Below are 23,663 nucleotides of genomic sequence, written 5' to 3'. Positions count from 1 at the left end.
TCATCTCTAAAGCAGGTCACAGTTGCTGCTATATGTAGATGAAGTCCTAGTGAAGTGTTTGACATAGTGATTTTCTTGAAAACCTACTTGCTTTAAATAGTGTGGTCGTCTACCAATACACTTAACCCTATCAATGCAGTACCATGAAGAGAAAATCAACTTACTGCTCACATATAAAGCAGAGGCTCTGTTTAAGTTAAGATTAGCTTCTGATGCTGCCTTAGGAAATGAATAATTGTGATTAATTCACAGTGAATACAGTGAAGAAGGGATTTCCCCTCACAGAGCTGTTATGGGAATGAGAGGGGCTGGAGGGACACGGAATCTACTTCTAAAACACCTCTCAGAATGTTTAGCAAGTTAAAAGAAATCATATTTTCTTTTTACAATCAATCTATGAAGATTGCAAAATAAAAAGACAACTGTCTTTCAACTCCTAACAATAATTTATATTATGGAATCTTAAAAAGGTCTTTATAGACAAAAAAACTTATACCATCTCTGAAAGGATTTATGTTTTCATATATTGGTAGGAAACTTAAACTCATTATTTTTAGATGTTTTCAGCTCTGAATAAAGTAACAATTAAAATGTTAACTCTATTATAACTAATCTGTACATGTAACTGGTAACAGCATACATAGATATCATTTTAAAGAATGTGTAATAATGAGAAATATCAATTTCTATTCTGTGTAACATTTCTTTTCTCTTCCTCAACTATGTATTCACACATCATAATTTTGGACTTTCAGTCATAGTTGACATTCCTGTCAGCTAATAGTTAAATCATCTAATCCCTTTACATGGCAACCAAATAATCCTCATGATCATGATCAAAGTGAAGAATAACTTTAAACTAATCTAATGAGTACATATTGAATGTATCCCCTTTTAATAAAAACTGAAATAGATCAAACAATAGAAACCTTCCTTAAACAGCACAGTACTCTGTCATATTTTTGAGAAAGAACCATATATCTGAAGAAGAGAAAACAGAATTTTTACACAATCAGTGCCACTAGGTAATTGTATTAAAACAACAGTGATTATTTTGGCATGAAATCAGGAAAAATTTGCTTCAGCACCTCCTCAAGGTGTATCTATACAATGCTAAAATATAAACATAAAACTGGAAGAAATATTGATCACCTGGATGTTCTGGTCATGTAAATTCCTAAGTAAATCTGATTTTTAAAAATTTCTACAACTCAGTGTATTTTGTAATTTAACAATGATGAGGACTACCCAGAGAATTTTTTTTAAATACAGAATCCTAGGCATCTTTCCAGATATTCTAATGCAAGGATGGAAGGAGTTACCACGATTGGAGGATTAGGCAAAGGAACTGGGGAGCCCAGGGTCATTCTTTCTCCATTCTCTATGGGATCGACCTCCCTGCACAAGATCTGTGGGAGAGGCTGGCAGCTTCCTGTGTTTTGTAGGTTTCTCTAAATCCAAAGTTCAGTAGTAGGAAGCCACAAGTCAGTTACACCCAAAGATACAGCTTTGACAGAAATAAAGTTGAGGTTTTGATATCTCTCTTCCTAAATCTCTTACCTTTCAAAATTAGTTCCTAAATCAAGAAGGGAAAAGGAATTATTAACTTCTTAAAACCCCATCTTCCAACACTGTTGTGTTGTTGAATAGACACTTTATATGTGAAATAATTTTATAAAATTTATATTTGCATAATATAGCTCTAGGATAGAAGCCTATAAAAAAGAGATACCATGTATAAAATTTTCACTGCAAGTTTTCAAAATGCATTGTTCAACTAATTAATTTTATTAGTGAACCACTCAGAGAGAAACTCCAGCTCTTGTCATTTCTTTTCAACAACCACTAATTCTAGAATAATGTTTCTCAAGGTGTTCCATGGATCAATAGTCCAATTAGATATGACTCTTAATGGGTTTCATGGTCAAAGAACTTTGAAAGCGTGAAAACAGTGAACCCCTACCTACAAATACAAAATGTGTATTAGCTTTGGAAGGCTCTAAGAAGTCCTGAAATAAATAAGTGGTTTATTTCACCCTTGCCCCCCATTAACATCTATCAATATCTTACGAGACTAATATTCCAGGTACCGGGAAGTTCTGCTCCAAAAGATATTTCAGTCAGATTTTTGTTAGTAATAATACCTAAACCTTCTGTACAATAAATCAATGAAATGTTATTGACATCTCCTATAAGTTATCAGTGCATGTGATGTAAAAATTGCCAACCATGCCTGGGGAATTACAAAAATTCTGCAAGGACAGGGGTTGTGTGGATTTGGGTGATCATTGTATTTCCAGGGCTTGGCAAAGGTTCAACACACAGCAGGCACTCAGGTATTTGCTGAGTGAGTGAAAGAATGCTGTAGACCTAATTCAGGGATGTGAATAGACACCCCTCCCGAACCAAAGATGTCTTATTTACAAAAAGAAGGTCCAAACGTACCTTAGGCCATGAATTGTCCAGAAAAGAGAAAAGGAATACAATAGTAGACCTCACTCCAGTTCTGCCACATCAGATTTCTCCCTGAATCCTAAAGCATCTTTTATATTCTTACATATGAGTGAAATGCTGAGTTGAGTTGTAAAAATGAATTTTGTACAGAGAGAGTGCCCTCTGGATAAAAACTAGGGATTCAACACTTCATCTCACCTAACCTGTAGAATAAGGACAAGATCTATGTGGGGATAAATGCTAAGACTGGACCTGAGGTAAACTGCAAAGAAAATAATTCTCAACTCTATCAAAAGTGAGGTACTTATAGCCTAGGTTTTTGTATCTATACATAGGTCAATAACCTTAAGACTGCTACAGAATATTTATTATGTTGCTATAGATGAACAAGTCAATTATCAAACAATGAACTGTCAACTTTACATATCATTCTGAACCCCAGAAATGTTTAATGTTAGCAGTCTTAAATAAAAAATTTTAATACCCAGACTGACATAAAAATTTTTAATACCCAGACTGAAACAACATGCTTATTTTTAAGCCTATTAAGAAAAATGTCCTCAAATCATTAAGCTGAAAGGACAATTTAGGGAAAGGAATCTGTATTATCAACCAACATTCAAAGACATAAAAAGGAGAGTGTAATATAAATATATTTTTATATAAAAATATATTCATTCAAACTGTCATATATGGTTATATGTTATATAATTTCTAAAACTTTGGAAAAGAAATCATTTGTTCTCTAAGACTCTTGTTTGAAGAAAAGAGAAATATATTTACTTCTATGTAAATACCAAGAAGTCTGTCAACATATGATTACTATATTCTCTGAACCAAAACTTGGGACAAAGAGACTGATAAAGAATTCGGGTTATTTGGGGGTCTGAGGCTGGATGGAAGATAGAATTTGGGTGCTGAGACATTAAAACTCATGGGACCTAACTTCATAACTAAACACTGAGCATAACCCTGTAACTTGTCCTTGACCTGGAAAATCTAGGTTATTAAATCACTGAGTAACACAAAGACTACATTCTCCATAATTTCACAGCTCTCAAGATTATATTGGAAAGGGTTCCAGAAAATCCTCTTTTAGGGCCTGAGATCCCCCCCAGAAACAAGTGTAACTTTGTAAGACTTTCTCCCTTTAGTCACAGGAATTTTTTCTGATGTATTTAAAGCTTGGAGGTTGTAAATCTCAAAACAGGCAATAATACATGAGGGTAATGAAGCAGTCTGAATGTAGGTGCACATGCCATGTTTAGCAGGCAGGGGCAGAACTGGCTTTTGGTAGTACACTCTGGAAGGTGTGTTGGTTCACCTGGCTGCCTGTTGCTAACTATATAGCTCCTCTTGCTAAAAGCCAGGGCCACCCCAACAGCCCCATAAACATGAGGGTTCCACAGCCTTCCTCCAGGACAACCAGGGTAACAGGGTCATTAGCCATTCCAGATCATTGCTCTTTGAACCTGCTCAGAATTGTAATTCTTCCTGACCAAGAGTGAAACAAGGCCTCTTGGCTGGAGTTTTGCAGTGACTGAAATGGTGCTTTCTCTGTTGGCCTACCTGGGAAGTAAAGCCACATAACCCTGTTTCCCCCAGTGTGTTGCTGATCTCCCACTTAGAGAGATCTAGGCTTGTTTTTACTATGAATGTGGGTGTGGTTTCCCAGAAAAGGCCTACACATTTAGAGGTAAAAGGATTTGCACCTGGTTTTACCTTTGGCCCTTGACATTTGTCTTTAAAAGGAGCAACACTAAAATAAATGCTTAATTTACTACTTTTGTAAGGTACAGCTCCAATCTCAGAATATACATATATATGTGTATATATATATATATATATATATATATAGAGAGAGAGAGAGAGAGAGAGAGAGAGAGAGAGATTTTCTAGGATACACACACACACACACACACACACACACAGCTACTGCGCCCCTAATTGGAATCAAGTTAAAAATTCTATCTCTACTTTCACAAGTTTTGAATGGAGTGTTTTCAAGATCACATTCAGAACAGGCTAACATTTATTGAGAGTCTTCAGGGTCCCAAGCTCTTGCTGTGTTACATATGTACTGCCATTTAATTTTCACAGCAATACCAATCCATCTCTGAGGTGGTGGTTATTTCCAGTTTGCCATTGAAGAATATGGCCTCTCAAGTGATACATCTTAGATTCATAAAAATAGTGGCAGAGCTGCTATTTTAAATCAGGTCTTCCTACCAACACAGGGCCTCATTTCATGAGCCACACTGCCCTCTACAGGTCAGACTATAATAATATGGGAACCAATGAGAGAAAATGGGTGTGACCAGGAAGGCAGGCCCAGGCTGATGAAACCAATTTTGAGCCAAATGGGATTGAAAACGTCTCCAAACAATTCAAAGATTTTTCTGGATTTACCCAGGAGTATGCTAAAGACTTGTAAAAAGGTTATCGCTCTGGTCACCATTCTATAGTTTCTTTCCACGATAGTCCTATTAGACAAATTACAGATTTCTCAGAGCTGGAAACTAAAAGAATAAGCATTTGGTCATATGAAACTGATTAATAAAAAATACACAAAGTGGTTTCCTTTGTTGTCCTCTGTGCAATAACTAGTATTTTTATGGTAAAAAAGAAGTTATTCTCTTTTTCTCATTTTGATATCCACAAGCTCTATTTCCCAGTAACAATTGTATTCAAAATTGCTATTTCTAAAACAAATTTTCTGTTACCACATGATACACTGTGGTATAAGGGTACTTAATATGCAAATTGCTAACATAACTTAATATAATTTTCCCTCCTGTTGCTCTTTAATTTGGCTTTGAGCAGCTGAGGCTTGAGGTTTTAATCAAAGAGCACTGAATGAGGCAATTTATAATATCAAATGAGGATTCTTTTTTCAATTATTTCATTCACTGTTTATACCTACTAAATTGTAAAGCAGTCTTGGAAATGCATTAATGTACTGATTATCTCTTCCACTGCTTGACCGTTTATAAATGCAGGCTTATTTTCAAGTGGTTCAGTGTAGTAGAATAGTAAAGGATGCAGGCTCCAGCCCAGTGAGTAACCCCGAGCAAGCTGATTATCTCTTTAGGTCTCATTTTCATCACCTATAAAATAGAGAAATCATAATACCTCTTTCATACGGTCACTGAAAGGATTAAGTAAAATAATCCATGGAAAGCATTAGCAAAGCACCTGCTATGTAACAAGTGCCCAGCTTTTATAAAGATGATGAATTTGAGAGCTCATACTGAAACATTACTGTTGTTATATATTTTAGGGCAGAAATATTTTAAGAACATATTAACCATTATGCTTAGCCAAAAGAGAGCAGAAGCATGCAAAAGCATCTGATTCTCAGTTCAGCACAGGCACTAGCCCAGATTAGATTGCTGGCTTCCCATGCCGCACATCCCTGGGGCAGACAGCTGCACGGGCAGTAAGTACAGTTATTGTAGGCGTGGGGGCCAGTAGAGCAGCTGGCTAGGCCCACAGGTTAGTCAAGGGCAGCTTGGCATCCAATTGAAGCAGTGTTAGAGGTTTGGGGAGGGTTAGTACTTGGGACAAGATAGGCATCTGATCAAATCTGAGAAGACAGACAATGAATGGTCTAGGCAGCAACAGTGATAGATCAAGCCCAGAGAAAGATGGCCGAGATTCAGCAAGCTGGAGGGGATCTAGTAGCAGTCAGGGACTCAGAGAATCCCCCAGGGAGACACCTCATTGAGAGCATTTGACTTGGACAGAAGGATTTTAACCCTGAAGTTCCAAAGGAGTCACTAGTTATTTAAAAAAGCTCATCTCTTCATGACAGGCTTAGCCAAGATAGGCCAGGGGTCATTCTTATCCCCTCCATTGCTGTCTACCAATTAGAGGGTAGTAAAACCAAGTCTTCCTATCTGGGGCTCCCTGAGAGAATGTATGAACCCAGTGGGTCTGGCAGGCTGGTCAAGGTAGAGCAGAGTTAATTTTCTTTTATGGGGCTGCAACCACTGAAAGATGTAAGGATGAATCTTCCTGAAAGAATCCCAAGCAAAGTGATGATCATGGGAAATACAACAAGCAGAGCTAGTTTGTATCAGCTACCAATGACTAAGCATAAATCTTCTGAAAATATCACTTGGATATTGTACCTGCTTGACAAATTAGAGACTTGGGAATATCCCAACATCTTATATTTTAGTATTTTATTTTGTACATTTAGTGTCACACCACTGCAGTTATCAATGCCAAAGTTATTATTATAATCAATAACCTATTAGCATTCTGGGCAGGTTATTTTTTAAAGCTAATCCAATATTTTTTTAAACTGTTTGATTTTCACTGGCTATTGGCAACCCGGAGTGAGCCAGACTTCCACATTCTGAACTGAGTGATCCTTGTCCTGTGAACCCTGACATAAGGTGTGACGATACGGTGATGGAGAAGGGTGCCACTCCCAATTCAGTCTGGCATACCTCATGGGAAACCAAATTGCTGGGGACATTTGACATCTCCTCTGCTAAGAAACATCAGGGGACCTGGAAGCTAGGCTAAATTAAATAAGGTAGAATGGTAGCAAAGCTGTGCAAAGATATTGCACATTACATTTATGTGATGACCCATGGGGGAAGAAAGTACTTATGGCACAAAAATACTTGAGGTGCTAGAATCAAAATGGTATGGCAGCAAAAACATAAAGCAAAGATAGATTCTTCCAGAATTTAAATAAAGCCAAAAAAAGCACCACTAAAACCATCAGGTATCAATAGACTCAGCAACGGTCGATACTGTCTTGAACTGCGGCGATGATAAAGTACAAAGGCAGTAAATCCAAACAAACTCACTGGCAGAGTGATTTCTGGTACTCAGTTTCCGTCATTCAAATCGAACCTTCAAAGTCAGTTAATGCGCACCCCCTATTATTATTTACAGCGAAGGCATCCTAAATACTCAATTTTCACATAATTTTTTGACTCGCAAATCAAGTTAAATACAAACTTTATTAAACTCATACATTTTCCAGGGTGGTTCATGAGCGCCCTCGTGTGATTGTGAGGCAAGTTAAGACAATTCATTCCCCTCAAAAATTGTTTTAAAAAAGCGCACATACACTGAGTATTCAATTTCTGCTGTCAGCTAAAAATAGATCTTCTGCCACTGTTATTTGCACAGCTGTAAACTCAACTTACTGATTTTTCTTTAGAATCCATAACTAGGTAAAAACGTTTGTTAAAGAATCTGCAATGCAATCATCTGAAAACATGTCAAAGTAACCTTTGCTCGATCCCAATGTGAATACATTATTTTGGCTGCTGGGAAGACTTTATAGATCACTGAATAAACATGATTAGAAGATGGTAAAGAAAGATTTTTTTGGAAAATAGTATGCTTGTATACTTACTTCATTTCTCTTCCCAATGTCTTTCATTACTCCAGAGACTATCATAAATGATCACAATGGCTAAATCCACAAAACTCTGCATTACAATTGCCTGATCTTTTATTTCCTGTCACATTTGGCACTTTTAAAAAAAATAAAGACTTTTAGCAACAGGTGGTCTCTGGAACAACTGTGGTCAGTGGGCATGGTCTAGTTAACATTTTAAATACCCTGACTGGTTGCCAACATTTTAAAATCTGGATTTCTGGTATTTCCCGAAGAAAAAAAATCACATTTGGCAATGTCTGTCCTGCATCTACACATAGCAACACATATCCAGAGCCTAGTGGGGCTACCCCTTCAGTTAAGACCTATGTTCTTCAGTCAGCCAGTCACAGCTCAGCCTACATTAGCCACGTGGGTTGCTTACCTGACCGCTTTAGTCATCTGTGTTGCAACCCCTGATTCTGTGACCCCTTTCAATTCTTCTGGGAGAAGTTCTCTTTATAATCCTTATAACCAAGCTAATTTTCTATCATATTACCACCACAAAATACCACAGAGGCACAGGCTGAAAGGAACATGCTGCTATAAAGAAAAGTAAAGGATAATCTCCATAACAGAAATCTGAACACACAAATGAGTACTTCAGCCGGATGTCAAATGCAATCACTTCCCTCAGACCTGTTAAAGTTTACTTTGTGTTTATGAATCGTGTTTTTGTTTTGAGATGACAAAACCCTTACCATGGGTTCAAATATAGCAAATAAGCTGTAGATTCTCCTCTCACAAACCACCTGCTCACATCCCAAGATTTCTCTTTTGGAGCCAAAGCCCTGGAGATCAGGTGACTGGCCATGAGAAGGAAACGGCACTCACGGGTGTGCTGCTGTCCGAGAAGGTGGTCATGCTGATGGAGCTGCTCAGCTTCCCTGAGGGCGTGGATGGTGGCGACGGACTCCTCTTCCCCAGGGGGTCCTGCCGCTGCAGGTACTCGCGCCACGCTCGCTGAATGCTGAAAGAAAAGAGAAACCTTATACACACACCGTCACTCCTCAGTCACTGCCCACAGACTCAGGAAAGCACAAGGAGTCTGAAGGAGTTTGGCTTTAGAAAAGAAACTATAACACATAGACTGTGACACAGGAAATGAGAGGATCTGGACTGTCTGTTTTACAGGCTTGACTTTCACAGACTTGACTAAGCTAAATCACTCTACAAGATTATTCAGCTTAATCAGAAAAAAGTCATCAGTCAAAGGGAAACTCGTTTGCACATGTAAATGGACTTTGATTTATGGGACATGAGATCTTTCCATTTCTAATCCTATATTTCAAGTGAGAATAAATAGGCTGACATATCACTTTTTCATTCACTTATATAACATTGTGGAGGGACTAGGGTCAGGCCTGGGCTCTGGACAGAGACTATAATGCAATTCTAGAGGGTCCCATTTCTACAGACGTCAGATGAAGGGCATCCTATGACATCATACAGTCTAGTCTGTGTGGCCAAATGTGTGGCCCTGCTCTGGGCACAAGACAGGCAAAACCCTGTGGTCATGGATTTTACATACTGTGGAAAGAAATAGGAAATGTACACTAGGTAAAAACATAGAAGGAGAAAACAAAATATCTGGCAGTGTAATTGTACTAATCAGAAAATGAAAGTAACACCTGATCGGGTAGCAATTAGAGATTTTTACCCAAGGAAGCTTTTTATTTCCTGTGATTAGTCAAAAACGTCAAAAATGTCAAAAAATATCATCTTCTGCTTTGGATAATAGAAACTTCTTCTTTGTGAAAGCTGTGATTATTTTTTCAACTTGGACTGGCCTCTAATCTTTGAGACTAACATCTAGGTTTTCACAAGTGATCAGTGAACACAGTCTATCCTCTCCTGGGGGTTAGCTGAGCATGAAGAATACCTGCCAGGATTCAGCCTCTTAAAGTAGTTTAACATAGCTTCATTAACTCCATTGCTATCTCTTCTAGATTCCTGCCTGGAAGCATTTGATCTACAATTCTTCCCACACACAACCAAAGTGATTTCAAGTTGCTTTTGTATAAACAAACAAATTTATTTTCATTTAGCTAGAATGTTTCCAAGACCATCAATTCTCAATAGTCAGAGAATATAAAAAACACAAAAATGCTTCCACATTATTGTATCAGTGCATGTTCCTTAATTTATGAAGGCTTTGTGAATTACAATGCTCAAAGGAAAACTACAAAAGTTACAGTGAAACAATACCTTTGGAACTGAGGCCATTTTCCCTGAAGCTCTCAAACTTAACTTCAGCTTCAGGAGCCCTTAGAGGTCAGGAGCTCTTACATACTGTAAGGGGATCTTCATGGTTTGTATAAATTACAAAAATAGATTTTTTTTTTAGGGTTTTCTTTTAAGAGCCTCCCAAATTATATATACACTTCGGGCCCCATTAAAGCAGGATCTGGCCCTGCTTTGGGTTAAATGTGACCACATTATTACACAATGCTTGCTGAAAATGCATCCCTCTTTATTTACTTTTCTTTGGTTTAAAGATTTTAAACAGAATCTCAAAGAACACCCTGTAAGAGTTGGGGAGTAGGACCCATTTTATTAGGAAGTAGCAAACTCTGCTGTCCTCCGAAGCATTTCGGGTTGCCCAGGGCCCTGCTAACAAGTTCTGCCACTTGAGGGTCCCTAGAGTCAGTAAAGCTTGCCATGAAGGGTTTAAAAAACGTGTCATTTTAAGGGCTATTTTAATAATAGAAAATATTGACAACCCATAGAATACCCACAAATCTATAAGGCTTTGAGGTATTCTACTCTCTCTCTCTCTCTCTTTTTAATTGCCTTGTTCAGAAAATAAAGAATAAAAATGTGGCAGCCATTTAAAATACTACATTTTAGCTTGTTGAACACCAGGGGGTGGTGTGACACTTTTAAAGAACCAAACAATTCTGGGCAAAACCGAGCTGAGGGGTGGTGGGTGATCTGCACTTAAGTCCAGTTCCCCTCCTTAGCTCTATGAAATCCTGTGAGTGTTCCTTAAATCAGAGATTAAGAAGACAATTTTCTTTGCTCCCATGCATATGGATATCCTCTTCTGTAAGTGACAAAGAATATGAAATACCTTAGAATGTGTATTAAAATCACCTATAAGCCCATTCTCTTAACACAAAAGCTATTTTAATTTTTGAATACTTACTTTACTATCCTTGGCCACATATATGGAAATGATTTTACTTGGTTGAAAGCATATTACACTACATTCCCTTTTTTAACTTAGGGTTAAAATGAGAGGCCAGTCACATCACATTAGGCTGTTACTCTAAATTGCTACGTTAGTTTTTTAAAGTGGTGCAGCCATGCTATTATTACTCTCTAAATCATAGAAAAGTGTTTGCATCACACTATCTACTCCCCATACCTCATTCCTCAATCATGGGGAGTCACTTTTCAGCTTCCTCATCCTAGCCTTACCACAATTTCTGATCACAAGTCTCTTTCAAGCCTGTAGAGTAAACGCTGAGCACCAGCTACCTTGACATGTTTACTTCCGAAACTAAGCAATGCTATCAATAAAATTCTTTAAAGCCTGGCTGCAATAAAACAGCACATTTTGCACGTTCCTGTATTTTGAATTATAAATAAGACATAGAGGTTTACTTCAAAACAAACAATAAATACATTTTTCAATAATCTTTTTGCTAGGTCAATCCCTATTTATCTTCTCCCATCTCAGGATGGCATAGTTACCTGCCTCTGCCCCCCTCCATCTTCTGCTTTCTGTTTGCCATGCAGGTGTCTCCTGCACTCAGAGGCACTCAGGACTCACAGACTGTGCAGTTCTGGTTGTCACTGGATGTCCTTACATGGAAGAATGGAGGAGAGTGAGCTCTCTGAGAGCTGGGATGCTTAGAGGAGGTCTGAGGGGGTCCTTGAAGGATGGATGGGATTTAGATTAATAGGGAGGAAGAGGAGAGACCTCCGGACAAAGGCGTGGGAGGAAGGGTACCAGGTAGGGGGCAGGTGGGTCCTAGAGAAGAGCAGTAGGCCACGAGGCTATGGGGATGAAGGAGAATCCCGGGCGGGGGCCAGGCTGGAGGCAGGCTGGGCAGTACCTGCCTCTTGTGAGAGGGACCCCACCTTGGCACAGTTGATTGTTGCCATGACTTTCAATTTTTTGAGAATGGTCAGAAATCTGGGTTTTTATGTAAAAATTACTAGTTCTTCAATGTAAATAAATAATGTCTCAAATTTCAAAATACATGATTACCCGAGTAGGTTGAATTTGGGGATGAGGAAAAGAGGATGCCATCAAGGAGGACACAAGTCTCAGTATCTTGGGAAGCAACAGCGAATTACTTCTCGCTCTTTCTATGTATTCCTCCCCTCAAACCTGACCCCAAGTGGGCTGAGAGGAAAGTACAATTATTATCGTAGTGGTAAGTTTTGCCTGCCTCCAATTAATTTTTCCTTCTTTTTGTTCCAACACTCATTTGTTTTGGGGACCCACTAACACTCAACCCAAGAAGTTTGGATGGGGCAGATTGTACCCCTCCATTGCAGAGAGCAACCTTTGTGCCAGGGCTAACCAACCAGAGGGCAGCACCGGTCCAGGAGTGCTCACATGGCTCAAGCCAGGCTGGCGATAGACTACTGAGAAGGAAGCTCCTCTGTCACTTACAGATTTGCAGCTGGCAGGATGCAAGCGTAGAGCTGTCCCGGGCCGCCCTACCACACTATTGGGAGCGCCTATGTGAGAATGAAATAATAATGTGGAGAGCAGAGCTTACAGAAGAAGACAAAAAAGACAGAGCTGCCTGGTGACCTTGCTGGACTACCTGTGCTTGAAGCACATTAGCCCCTGGGTGTTTTGTTTAGGTGATCCAATACAATCTCTTTTTATACATATGTTCATTTGAATTGAGTTTCTGTTACTTGCAGCCAAGAGTCCTGAAACCGTCCAAGTTTCAGAAACAAATGGAATCTAACTGACAGACCTAACACTTGCACCAGACCCTCCATCTCCCTGTTACATCGTGCTCCCTCCTCGTGGTCCAGCAAATGGCAGACATGGAGAAGGGGGGGAGATGGTGGGGTTGGCTTGTCACATACTGAGTTTGAGTGGTAAGTAGAACCCCTATTTTTTTAGGCCTCTGTTGATTTTTCTATATGCAACTAAAAGCTATCCTAACAAATATATCATGTTTTCATTACTTGGTGTCTGCCCCAACCCTGTATCCTGATAACAAACTTGCCCAAATGCCAGTAAACGGACACTGCATGCACTAGGCAGGTTCTCCACAGCATTTGCCCACATGTCTAGCCTGATTCCCCTCCACTCCAGTTCCTGCCTGCTTGGTAACTCCTGACTTCAGCTCCTTACTTTGATTGTTAGTACTTCCTTAAGCATCAGGGACTTACTTTCTTTTGGACCTTTCTGCAGATGGCTTCATCAACAACTATGACCCCATAACTGCCTTACAGGTAGAGAGAATTTGTGCAACTTGGGTCCTGGCTTTGTAACACTCTTTTCTGTATGAAGACTGAGAAGGCATTTCAGAAATAAAAACTCAGAGGCTACTGAGCCTATGTAGCCTAAAAATTAATGTAGCAATTTAGAATAATAGCCGAATGTGATGTGACTGGCCTCTTAAGTTAAAAAAGGGAATATAGTATAATATGCTTTCAACCAAGTAAAATCATTCCCATATTTGTGGACAAGGATAGTAAGGTAAGCTCTCAAAAATTAAAAGAGAACATTAGCCCTGGAAGATATTCACCACTCAAAAAAAAGAGTATCCAATTAGGCTAGTCTAGATAACCTTTTTTCTAATGATTCCTCTTCCTCCACTAGATTGTGAAATCTTTGAGGACAGTGTCCATATCATACCTCTGCAGTTCCAGGAAAATGGTAAGTGATCAATAAATATATTCTCCTAAGATTGTGTCCCATAAAGAGATCAATAAATGCTCAATGAAGAAAAAGCTTTACCTTATAAGGAAGTGTGTTTAGAAACTAAGGGTGTTTATTATATTCTTCAGTTCTGTGACTTCTGTTTGGAACTTTCTCATGTTCCCATCTCTTTAATGAAGTTCTCACTGTGTTCCCCCATAATTCTCCTGAGTTCAGTGAACATCTTTATGATTTTTACTTTGAATTGTTATCAGGTAAATTACTTATCTCTGTTTCATGAAGTCTTTTCCTGAGATTTTTTCTTGTTCTTTCCTTTGGAACATACTCCTCTGTTTCCTCATTTTGCTTAACTCTGTGTTGGTTTGTATGCATTAGATGCAATAGCCACCTCTGCTAGTCTTGAAAGGTTGGCCTTGTACGGGAGATGAACCTTATTGTTCAACCCTACCCTAGTTCTTGGTTGTCTCTCAAAACTTGTGATTGTCCAAGCATCCTGGTTTGTTTTTAATAGCTCCCAATAGCTGAGGGTATGCCAAGACCAGTCGGTGTCCCAAAGACTAGGATCTTAGTCAGTTCCTAGATTCAGGCTGATTGGAAGCAGACCCCCAGGCAGCAGCTTTCAAAGAATGCGAATGCATGCAATTCCATGGAACCATGATCATAAGTCCCACTGTCCACCAGAGCCAGGTGATCTGGAGATGTCCCCTAGGAAGGTGCAATATTTGGGGCTCCAGAGGGTGCAATGCTCCTTTCTGGGAGACACCAATAAGCTGTAGTGAAGCCTGGGGAAAGCACAAAGATGGTGTCCCCAGCCTGCATTCCCTGGGTGCACATCCACAGCCTCTAGAAGGGTGCCAAACCTGAAGCCTACCCCTAAGGCTACAGCTCCAGGTCAAGCAAGCAGGCTTCATTCCCAGAAAGGCTGGTAGTGTGTTTCAGGCTGCTGTCTATGTAGTGCCTTGGGAGTGGCAATGCAGCAAGAACTGTCTGTCGAGTTACAGTCAATTCAGACCCAAGAATGTTACAGTCCTGTGGGACCCGAGAATGCAAACCCCCTTGGCCTCCAGAGCCAGGTGATCAAGGGGTGTCCCCAGAGGGGCCACCACAAAAACTGGGTCACCAGAGAAAGAAAAACCGGGCACCAGATGCACGTAGAAGCTCCCCTCCAGAAGTCTCTCGTGCTCGGGAGCACAAGAGAGGGAAAGTTCAAAGATCGCACCCACTGAGAAGAGGGGCAAGAAAAGGAAAAGGCAAAGGAAAAAGAAAAGGGAAGGGGAGGGGAGAAAGAAAAGGAAAAGAAAAAGAAAAGAGAACAGACGATGCTGGCAAGGCAGTGGGAGAGCAGGGAGATGGTGACCCCCAGCCTCGCTCACTGGAGGGCACGCCGGCAGGCCTCCACCCCTCATACCCATGCTTTAAAATTTGCAAATGCATTTATTTCACGTAACGTCTGGATACTTTTCAAAGGGCTACTTCTAGAAGCATGGGCCCTGCAGCGGGTGAATCTGCACTCAGGCCCTTTAAGAGATGTTCCTCAGTTCACCACAGCCCCATGGGTCTTGTGGAGGGAGCCCCGCTGGTCTTCAGTCAGATGTTTTGGGGACTCATCTCCCAGATGCCAGGCTTTTTAGCTGGGATGCCTGATATGGTATACAAACCCTTCCCTTCTCAGGAGAAGCCACAAATTTTGAGTTACCTCCCAAATGTGAGTCATAGCATTGTATGTAGGGCTTATGGCAAGATTGTTTCTCAGCCTTTCTACCAGCTTCTATATGGTTTGCCAGTGTGAAGGGGTCACACTGCCCAGTTTTAGATTTTTTCCAGAGGAGTTTTTCCATGTGCAGCTGTATGCAGTGTGTCTGTGGGAAGAGGTGAGTTCAGGCTCTTCCTACGTCACCATCTTGAACTGGAACCCCCTAGAAACTAAGTGTGTTTAGAGTAATAGAGGTTCTTTCTCAGTTTTACTTCTCACTGGCCAAGGCCTTGGGCAAAAATACTAAACTTATTGGCCTACATTTTGCTTAGTCACAAAATGGGAATAACAGTAACCTCTTTGTAATTCTTGCAAGGAATCAAAAAAAGGTATCTAAATCAGCCCCAAGTTTGACAAATAGAGGTCCTAGATAAATCATTGTAATTAAGGATATCAAACACTTCCAAATATTTTTAAGTAGCATATGCTAATCATATACATTGATACGGTATGCTGGTTTCCTGAGGATCTTTACTGGCAACATTTTGACATAAAATTTTGGGAAAGGTATAACTGCATGGAAAAGATACACTAGGTTGAATGTTTTTCTTGGATTTTTTTCACTGAAAGCTCACTGAAATCAGTTAAGACATGGATAACATTCCTATTTTACAGAGGAGTGCAGCTGAGGCCCAGAGAGGTGAGTAATATTACCAAGGTCACACAGTGGATAAAGAACACAGATGGCATTTGAACCCAGATTGCTCTAACTCCACAGTCTTTGCCCTCAACCACTGTTCTCTTATATCATCTTTTAATTAAAGTTTTGACTGAAGTTGATAAACATTACTCTCAAACAAATACAATTTAACAAGTTTTTTTTGAGAAATAGCTTTGAAATTCTCTCCAGAATCATCTTTTTTTCTCCAGTGTCTATCTCTCTCTCCTTGAGAGAATCTAAATGTTGTTTCATCACTAAATCAAATATATTAATAAAAAATGAGAAGAGGAATTGAACATATTTAATGAGTAGGCTTTCAAAAGATGATTTGTATTCAATAGATTTCTATGTTGTTCCATCCAAAATAAATATATTGAGTGAGACTGACACACTGCTTGCATAAAACAGTTTAGTAGCCAGATTCATTATTCATTTAGTAAGCATGACACAGAGCTTCCTAGTGGGGCACCCAACTGGTTCAGAAGCCATGTTCGAACTTTACCTTGAAAGGGAGCCCTATGTTCTCACTCAGAGGCAAGCTTTTTACTGATAACCAAGGTTAACATAGATTTACAGGGGTGTGTATTAAAATTTGCTTTTATCCAGCAGTATATTATATAACTGCATCATTTCTATTTCAATCCTTATATGTGACAATGGCTTATTGTTTTTCAAAGTTGTAACCTCTAGGTCCCCTTCTTCAAGGTGACTTCTTTTCTAAAAGTTTCCTTTCTTTTTCTGCAAATGACCAGCGATCCTGGTCAAGCTCAGACATGTTTAAATTCACAGATACATGTTTCTCAGATGGTTAAGCTGTATGTGTGTGCATGGTATTACATACACCCTCACTGGAAATTCTTATATGCACCACTAAGGAAAATCAAAAATAGAAAATGTTCATAGAAAGCAGGCATGAATAGTTCGAAATAGCTTCTAAGGTGATTATGATAGGCCCCTTCTCTACTTAAAGATGATTTTAAAAGTTTACAATTTTTCTAGAATGTAACCTCTCTCACTCAAGATCTTATTAGCTCACTAATATTGATATGCTTTTTGCACTTTTTAAATGCAATAGTCATTTGTATTATTGAGGCATATTTTGCACTTTTTAATGCAATGGGACTCACATTTGGCTTTATTTAGAGAGAATAAAAAATAATAGGAAGTGAGAAAGAAAGAGAAGAGATATTTTTCCAAACTATTTGGATGAGAACGACAGTGGAGATAGGAAGGATCAAGAAGGTTGAAAGGGTGTGTTTATGTGTGTGTGTGTGTGTGTGAAGTAAGGGAATGGCCTGATGTGGAAATAACCAAGTCGTTCCAAGGTGGAATTAACCAAGTTACTGAGTTGAAAAACAGTGCAAAATGTTAGTGGAAGTTGAAGAACCACATTCTGCCTGAAAGGGGGAAAAAACCAAGAAATGTTGGTGATCACAATCAAGTAATTCCCTACCCTATCCATAGAAGGCGATGTGTGCCCCAAACAGCTTTGTTGCTGCTTAGAACAAAGAGGAAATAACACATAACACACAAATGTGAATAAATATGTACTTCTTATACCTCAAAATCCCAGAATAGTTCAGCAGCTAATAAATAGCAAGAACTGTAAAACTGATGCTCTAGTATAAACTCTGAAATAACTTACATTTTCACCTTTGATTCCAAGGGCTGTAGATTAAGGTGATACTTTTCAAAATTATTGTCCACATCCATGGCCAGCTGGTGACTACAAACAAAAATAATGTCTCAATATAGCTGAATTCAGAAAGTTAACATTCATAGCTAATTTATAAATGTTATTGCTAGGTAAATATAAATAATACTCCTTATTTATGATTTTTTGAAAGCAGATTTTGTTGCAGTTTCGTTCATTTTAATTAACAGAGTCCAAAAGCTTCCTATTGATAGCCGATGGGTAAATAAGCATACCATAGAAGGAAAATGTTGTTTTGCTTTTCACCTTTGCCGTTTTTTTATTTCTATCATTCAACATTCAGATCTAAGGCATGAAAATCATACCTAAGCAAAGAGGAAAGTAGAATATTGGACCATTTCATGGGGAGAAAATAATAAGGAGACTGTTATAAATCCCATGGCACTGTCCAGCTAGTGAGTTGCAGAGAGGACCTCAGTCATCCCCAGCGATGCCACTGTCACTGAATATCTCCTCCTGTCATTCCGTAAGCTCTTTCAGAGCTTCCACTATGAACAAAGCCAAGAATCTCCACCCTGGAGAAAGGCGAGGACTGTAGGTAAATGGTCGCTGCTCCTAACAAGCTTACAGGACTATCTCTGGGTGCTGTGCTGGTCAAAGAAGGCCTCATGAGATGGTGGTGGTTGGGCTGGGCTTTGAAGAATGGACAGGAATCAGGTAAATTGGTATGTGAGGTAATACGCATGAGGAAGATAGTAAAACAGGAGTAGGGGTGAAAAAAATTCAGGCTATTTTTAGACAATAAAGAGCAATTTGGTGGAAATGGAGGAAAAGAGCAGGAGTGTAAAAGGAAGTGTTTGGATAAGCGGAAAATCAACAGTCATCAGGCACATAACATGTATAAAACACTGCCATAGACATTTTAAATGCATTATCTTATTTAATTCTCAGAGGAGTCTATCAATTAAGCATAATTTTCCCCATTGTACAGCTAAGAAATATGAAGCTCAGAGAGATTTTGTTCAATTCACTGTACAGCAGAGACACATTAAAACTCAAGTTTCACAAAGTATGCTTGGAGAATTTTAATATCAGACTTATTAAATGTAATCCTACTGACTGTGGTTTTCATAGGTCAAATATTTGACATTTCAATCCAATATACGTACATGTGGTAAGCATGGATGTGTGTGTAAAACGGAAACAAAAATTTCAAAAACTATTTCCCCTATTATATTTAATTTGTACCCTAACATTTTTAATGTATTTCAGATTTTTTTTTGAAAGGCTAATTGTAACCCATCAAATTGATTTAACAAACCATCAGTGGATTATGATCTAAAAAACATTGCTGCAAGGAAACATAAAGCATTTGGAGAAGGAAAATTTGAATGGGATCTTTAAGAGTGGTTTCAGTAGGAGTTCAAGGAGAATGCTGGAAAATATTTTTGAAGGTATTCAAGTTGACCATATAATGAGGACCAGGATTGTTGTTACAGGAAATAAAAAGATTTAAAAAGTTGCGCTTCAGGTAACATCAGGATTTTCTCCTTTTTAGAAATGGATTAGCAATCAACTATACTTCAAAAAAATTATATATTGATTAAATTTTTTCTTTTAAATACTAAGGAATAACCAAATGGCAGAGAAAACATGGTCGTTAAAATAAATTCCTATATGGCCACTAGGTGGTGCCATCAGCACAAGATAGCTTTGTGGCTGACCAGCTGGGATGTTGAGGGGCAATAAAAAAAAAACCTTCTGGTTTGCTATGTGCCATTGCTATTCAGAGTCCATCATTAATTCTCCTATTCACTCACTTACAAATATATTTTAATGACTTCTATGTGACAGAAAGGATGCAAGGCGTGGGCGATACAATGATGAAAACATTAGACATGGTCTCCCTGTTCTTATGATTTTATAAACTAGGAGATGATGGATATTAAACAAGTAGTTACAAGTGATGTTTTTAAAGGAGAAACACAGAGAGACCTAATCCAGGCTCAGTGTCCATGAAAGTCTCATTTTTATGATTCTGTGGTCGTGTAGAAACAACAGCTTTATAACAAGGATACCTTAATATTTTGTTAACTAAACCCTGTTAAAAAGTAAGACACAGGCCCAACATGGGGTCACTTCTGCTAGGCCAAGTCCCCAAACTGGGGCTCAACACCCAGCCTAATTGCAGTTTCAACTTCTCCCAGAAATGTAGTTAGTCAGGAATTTTCTGGTCAATACCAATAAGATAATGTCACATAAGCCCTCTCTGTCCGCAGAGGAAGATGAGGCAATCCATCCAGTGAAACCCTTGTCCTTGTCTCCCCTCACACACATAGATAGCATCTAGGATGTCTCTGGCATGATCTCGTAGGAAAATAACTAGATGTATTTATGCCACACCGCTTGATGTAATGATAAATACAACCTTTTAACACATATCCCTGGCTATAGAGGAAGTATTTAAGACAACTTCAAACGAAGGGGATTAGAGCAGTTTATCAGAGCACACTGATGGGCTGCTCTCAGGCCATGGTCCTCAATATAACTATGAATGAACTCTATCTTTCTTAAATATACTGTCATGTTGACTTCAGATGACACCCTTAATAACAAACTAGCGAACTGGGCAATAGAGATATTGTGGGACCTGTAGACATGTAGCAACTAAAGACAAAGCTCAAGCTTTCATAAAAAGAAAAAAAGTATAATATTAACAAATTTTCCAACTTGGGGCTACAGGTATACATCCTCAACAAATAATAAATTATGAACACCTATAGGTTTAAATTAGATAGCTTTAGTTCATCCCATCACAAATTACTGTGGGTATTAAAGTGATTATATGTGAGGAGAATGCAAGACTTTCTATCACATATTTCCTACCAGGAACCCAGTCTGATTAATATTTACAAAAAATTGCAATGAGCCCAAGATCTTACTTATGTTAATAAATGATTATAAAAATAATAGAGCCTTTAGTAGCTTCCTGAGTAATAGCCTTACTCACTGCTCTTCTCTGTTGTGGGTACAAGCCACGCTTCACCAAGGGGTGTGTGTGTGTGCATTGTGCCGTTTCAGCCCTGTGTGTGGTCTCAAGTAGAATGGAGTCACAGCCTCCCCTCCCTTCACAGTGACTGTCTACCACAAAACCCTGTTGAGCTTTCAGAATAAATGTAATGTTCCCAGGGGGAATGAGTGATCAACTGCTGTGACACCACTATCACTTAACTTATGGTCATTTCAAGCAGCTGGGATGATTTACTTCAGCACCGAAGTCAGCTACAGCTGTAATGAAATGCCTAATCTGCTCACGTAAAGTACACCAATTTTTCAATCAAATTTGACAGCTTCCAAGGATACAGCCATACCCTGAAGCAGACCAGAAAAAGCTCTAGAATTCCAAGCAAATGGGTAGATCTGTTAGGATTGGCAACCACTATTTGTTTTCTCTGTGTCCTGGACAAGCATGAAAGAGGAACTTACCCCACAGGCCTGCATGTTTTGAGGGGAGACTTTAATTCCCATCCCTGGAATTTCTCAATCATGCTTGGGAAAGATAAGCATACAAAAAGCAAACTGGCCATTTCCAGAAGCATTTAGCTTTCCTAGGCCTCTTGATAATGAGAGGAAAAAAATATGGGAGGAGGGAGGAAGCAGAAGCCCACACAGAGGCCATTATTCTTCGCGAACCTTCCTGGGAGCCGAGATCAGGGAAGATCCGTGTTAGCGAGAGGTTTAACACAGAGGTGTGGTCAATTAGCAGGAGAAAAAACATCGGGAGTTCACCGCCTACACTAAAATCAATCATGAAAAACCTGCATAACCAAGTTTAATAAATAAATGGGCTGGACATCACAGAGAAAGCGTGTCCTCAGAGAATTAAGCTACATGAAATTACTGAATAACCAAAAGGAGTCTAAACTGTACTAAGATGACTGTCTCTCAAACGAGCTTCTCATTGGAATCACATAAAGGAAGCTTTTAAGAAATACTGATTCCAGGACCTCACCCCCAGAGATTCAGATTTAATTTGTCTGGAGAGGGGCTTAGGCCAGAACATTTTTATTAAACTCCCTGGGTAATTGTAAGTGCAGCCAGGGTGAAGAACCACTGTTCTAATGACATTACATTTTCCATACAAGGGAAATCTTTCTACTTTCAATCCCAAACTCTTAAGTTATTACTGTTACATTTAGCTAGTGGTAATTATGGTGAGAGGGGGTTGGAAAGCTGAACTATTTTATTCTTATTTATTCATATTAATGAGAACAGATGTAACACGATACATTAAATCCACAGATAACCCAGCAACTTCATTTGCTCAAAGGGCAGAAGCTGTCCTTCAAGTGGTGACACATGGCAAAATTCTTAGAATCATGGAGACAGAATGAACCTGAGAGGCTGTCTAGTCTAAACAGACACCCAGATGGAAATTAAAGACACCATGCTATCAGAGGTGTCTTTTATTTAGTGCTCTCAGTAAGACTGTCAAGCCAGTACTATTATCTTCATTTCTAATGGTGAGGAAACTGGGTTCAGAGTGGTTAAATAATTTATCCAGACTCAAAAAGCTAGGATAAAATGAGAAAGAGGAATCAAATCCAGGTGTTCCATTTTCAGAAATGTTTCAGTAGCATCTTGAGTGGATAGTCATTTACACTCTCCTAGGTCCTCACCTCCTCTATCAGCTTACTTCTTAACAGGAAGTCCATTCAGGCTCCAGTTTTTACAAAAGTTATCCTTTTCCTGAGTCACAGAGCTGTTTCTCCATACATCCTATGTGCTGATCCTTGTTCTGCATTCTAGAGCTGGAAGAGCAATTCAGCCAGTCTTACAGAGGCAAATTCCTTCAAAGGTTTAAGGAGAGCCATTATATTCCCTCTGAAATTTCTTTTCTCCAGCTACACTTCGTCAGCTCCTTGTGGCAGTTTCACATGGTGCCAGAGCTCTCACCCTCTGACCTCTGGTGCTCTTAGGGATGTTAGCAGGCTTTTTACCTGTGGTGCCCAGAGCAGCATACAACATGAATATGCACTCGATACTGGGACAAATGAGCAGTGAAGGGGGTCTGAAGGCACCCAAGTCATCCCCACCACTGAGAGTACTGAGGCACGTGCTGAAGAGTCTCTAAGCCTCCTTCCTGGTCTATAAAATGGAAATAGTAATGCCTATATCAAACAGCTGTAGTCAGAATTTGATGAGGAACACCTGTAGGCGTTAACAGAGTGTACATGGCAAATGCTCAGTAACTGAGAGTTCATTTTTATATTTCATCTGCACAAGGCATACCTATTAATCAGTCTAATATTGTGGTAATATTTTTAGAAGCCATATAAAATCAGGGTCTCATGTTAATGTCAGATAAAACCTCTCAGCATTTACCCACAAACTGATATCAGGATATGTCTCTTATGTGCTCTAATTGCACAATTTTTTAAAAACCTACATGGAAGACTCTACTTTTATTTATCTCTGTTCAGTTTCATCTCTATCTTATCTTTTTTTCAACTCAGTTTTGTTCCACTCTGCAGTACTACTTTGAATATTCATTCTATTAGTCTTAATGTTATCCTTGTAAAGGCTTTTGCAAATCCTGTGACTGCCTTATATACACAATGCGATCAAAAGCCAAAGACAGGCAGTGTTAAGTTTTAAGCCCTGAGGTACAGCACCAGAGACAACTGCAGGTATCATATTCTCTGTTAATCAACAAAGCTTGTGTTTCATAAACCAACTGGCATTCTAATTATATTGCAAGTGAGCCACATTTCTGGATCCTGACCACAATGGTATTATGAGAAATTATCAAGTTTACTTTTTCATTTCTGCCTTGCCAAGCAGTTTTTCTTCTATGCGAGTTTTTCAACC

General features: G+C 39.1%; 1 protein-coding gene across 1 annotated transcript in view; it reads right to left on the bottom strand.

Annotated features, from left to right (window-relative positions):
- Positions 1–6,294: 6,294 nt before the first annotated feature.
- The window catches only part of IQCJ (IQ motif containing J), a 184,902-nt gene continuing 167,533 nt past the window's right edge, over positions 6,295–23,663 (bottom strand). The window contains exons 3-5 of the mRNA XM_057488449.1: positions 17,784–17,864; positions 8,696–8,831; positions 6,295–6,536 (exon numbers count right to left, since the gene is read on the bottom strand). Of these exons, the coding sequence (XP_057344432.1) occupies positions 6,324–6,536; positions 8,696–8,831; positions 17,784–17,864 (430 nt within the window). The 3' untranslated portion in view covers positions 6,295–6,323. The remainder of the gene's footprint in view (positions 6,537–8,695; positions 8,832–17,783; positions 17,865–23,663) is intronic.

The sequence above is a fragment of the Manis pentadactyla genome, chromosome 1, assembly GCF_030020395.1.
Source record: "Manis pentadactyla isolate mManPen7 chromosome 1, mManPen7.hap1, whole genome shotgun sequence".
NCBI classification, from domain to species: domain Eukaryota; kingdom Metazoa; phylum Chordata; class Mammalia; order Pholidota; family Manidae; genus Manis; species Manis pentadactyla.
Note: the sequence above shows the minus strand (reverse complement) of the source record. Positions and strands in the feature narration are given on the sequence as shown.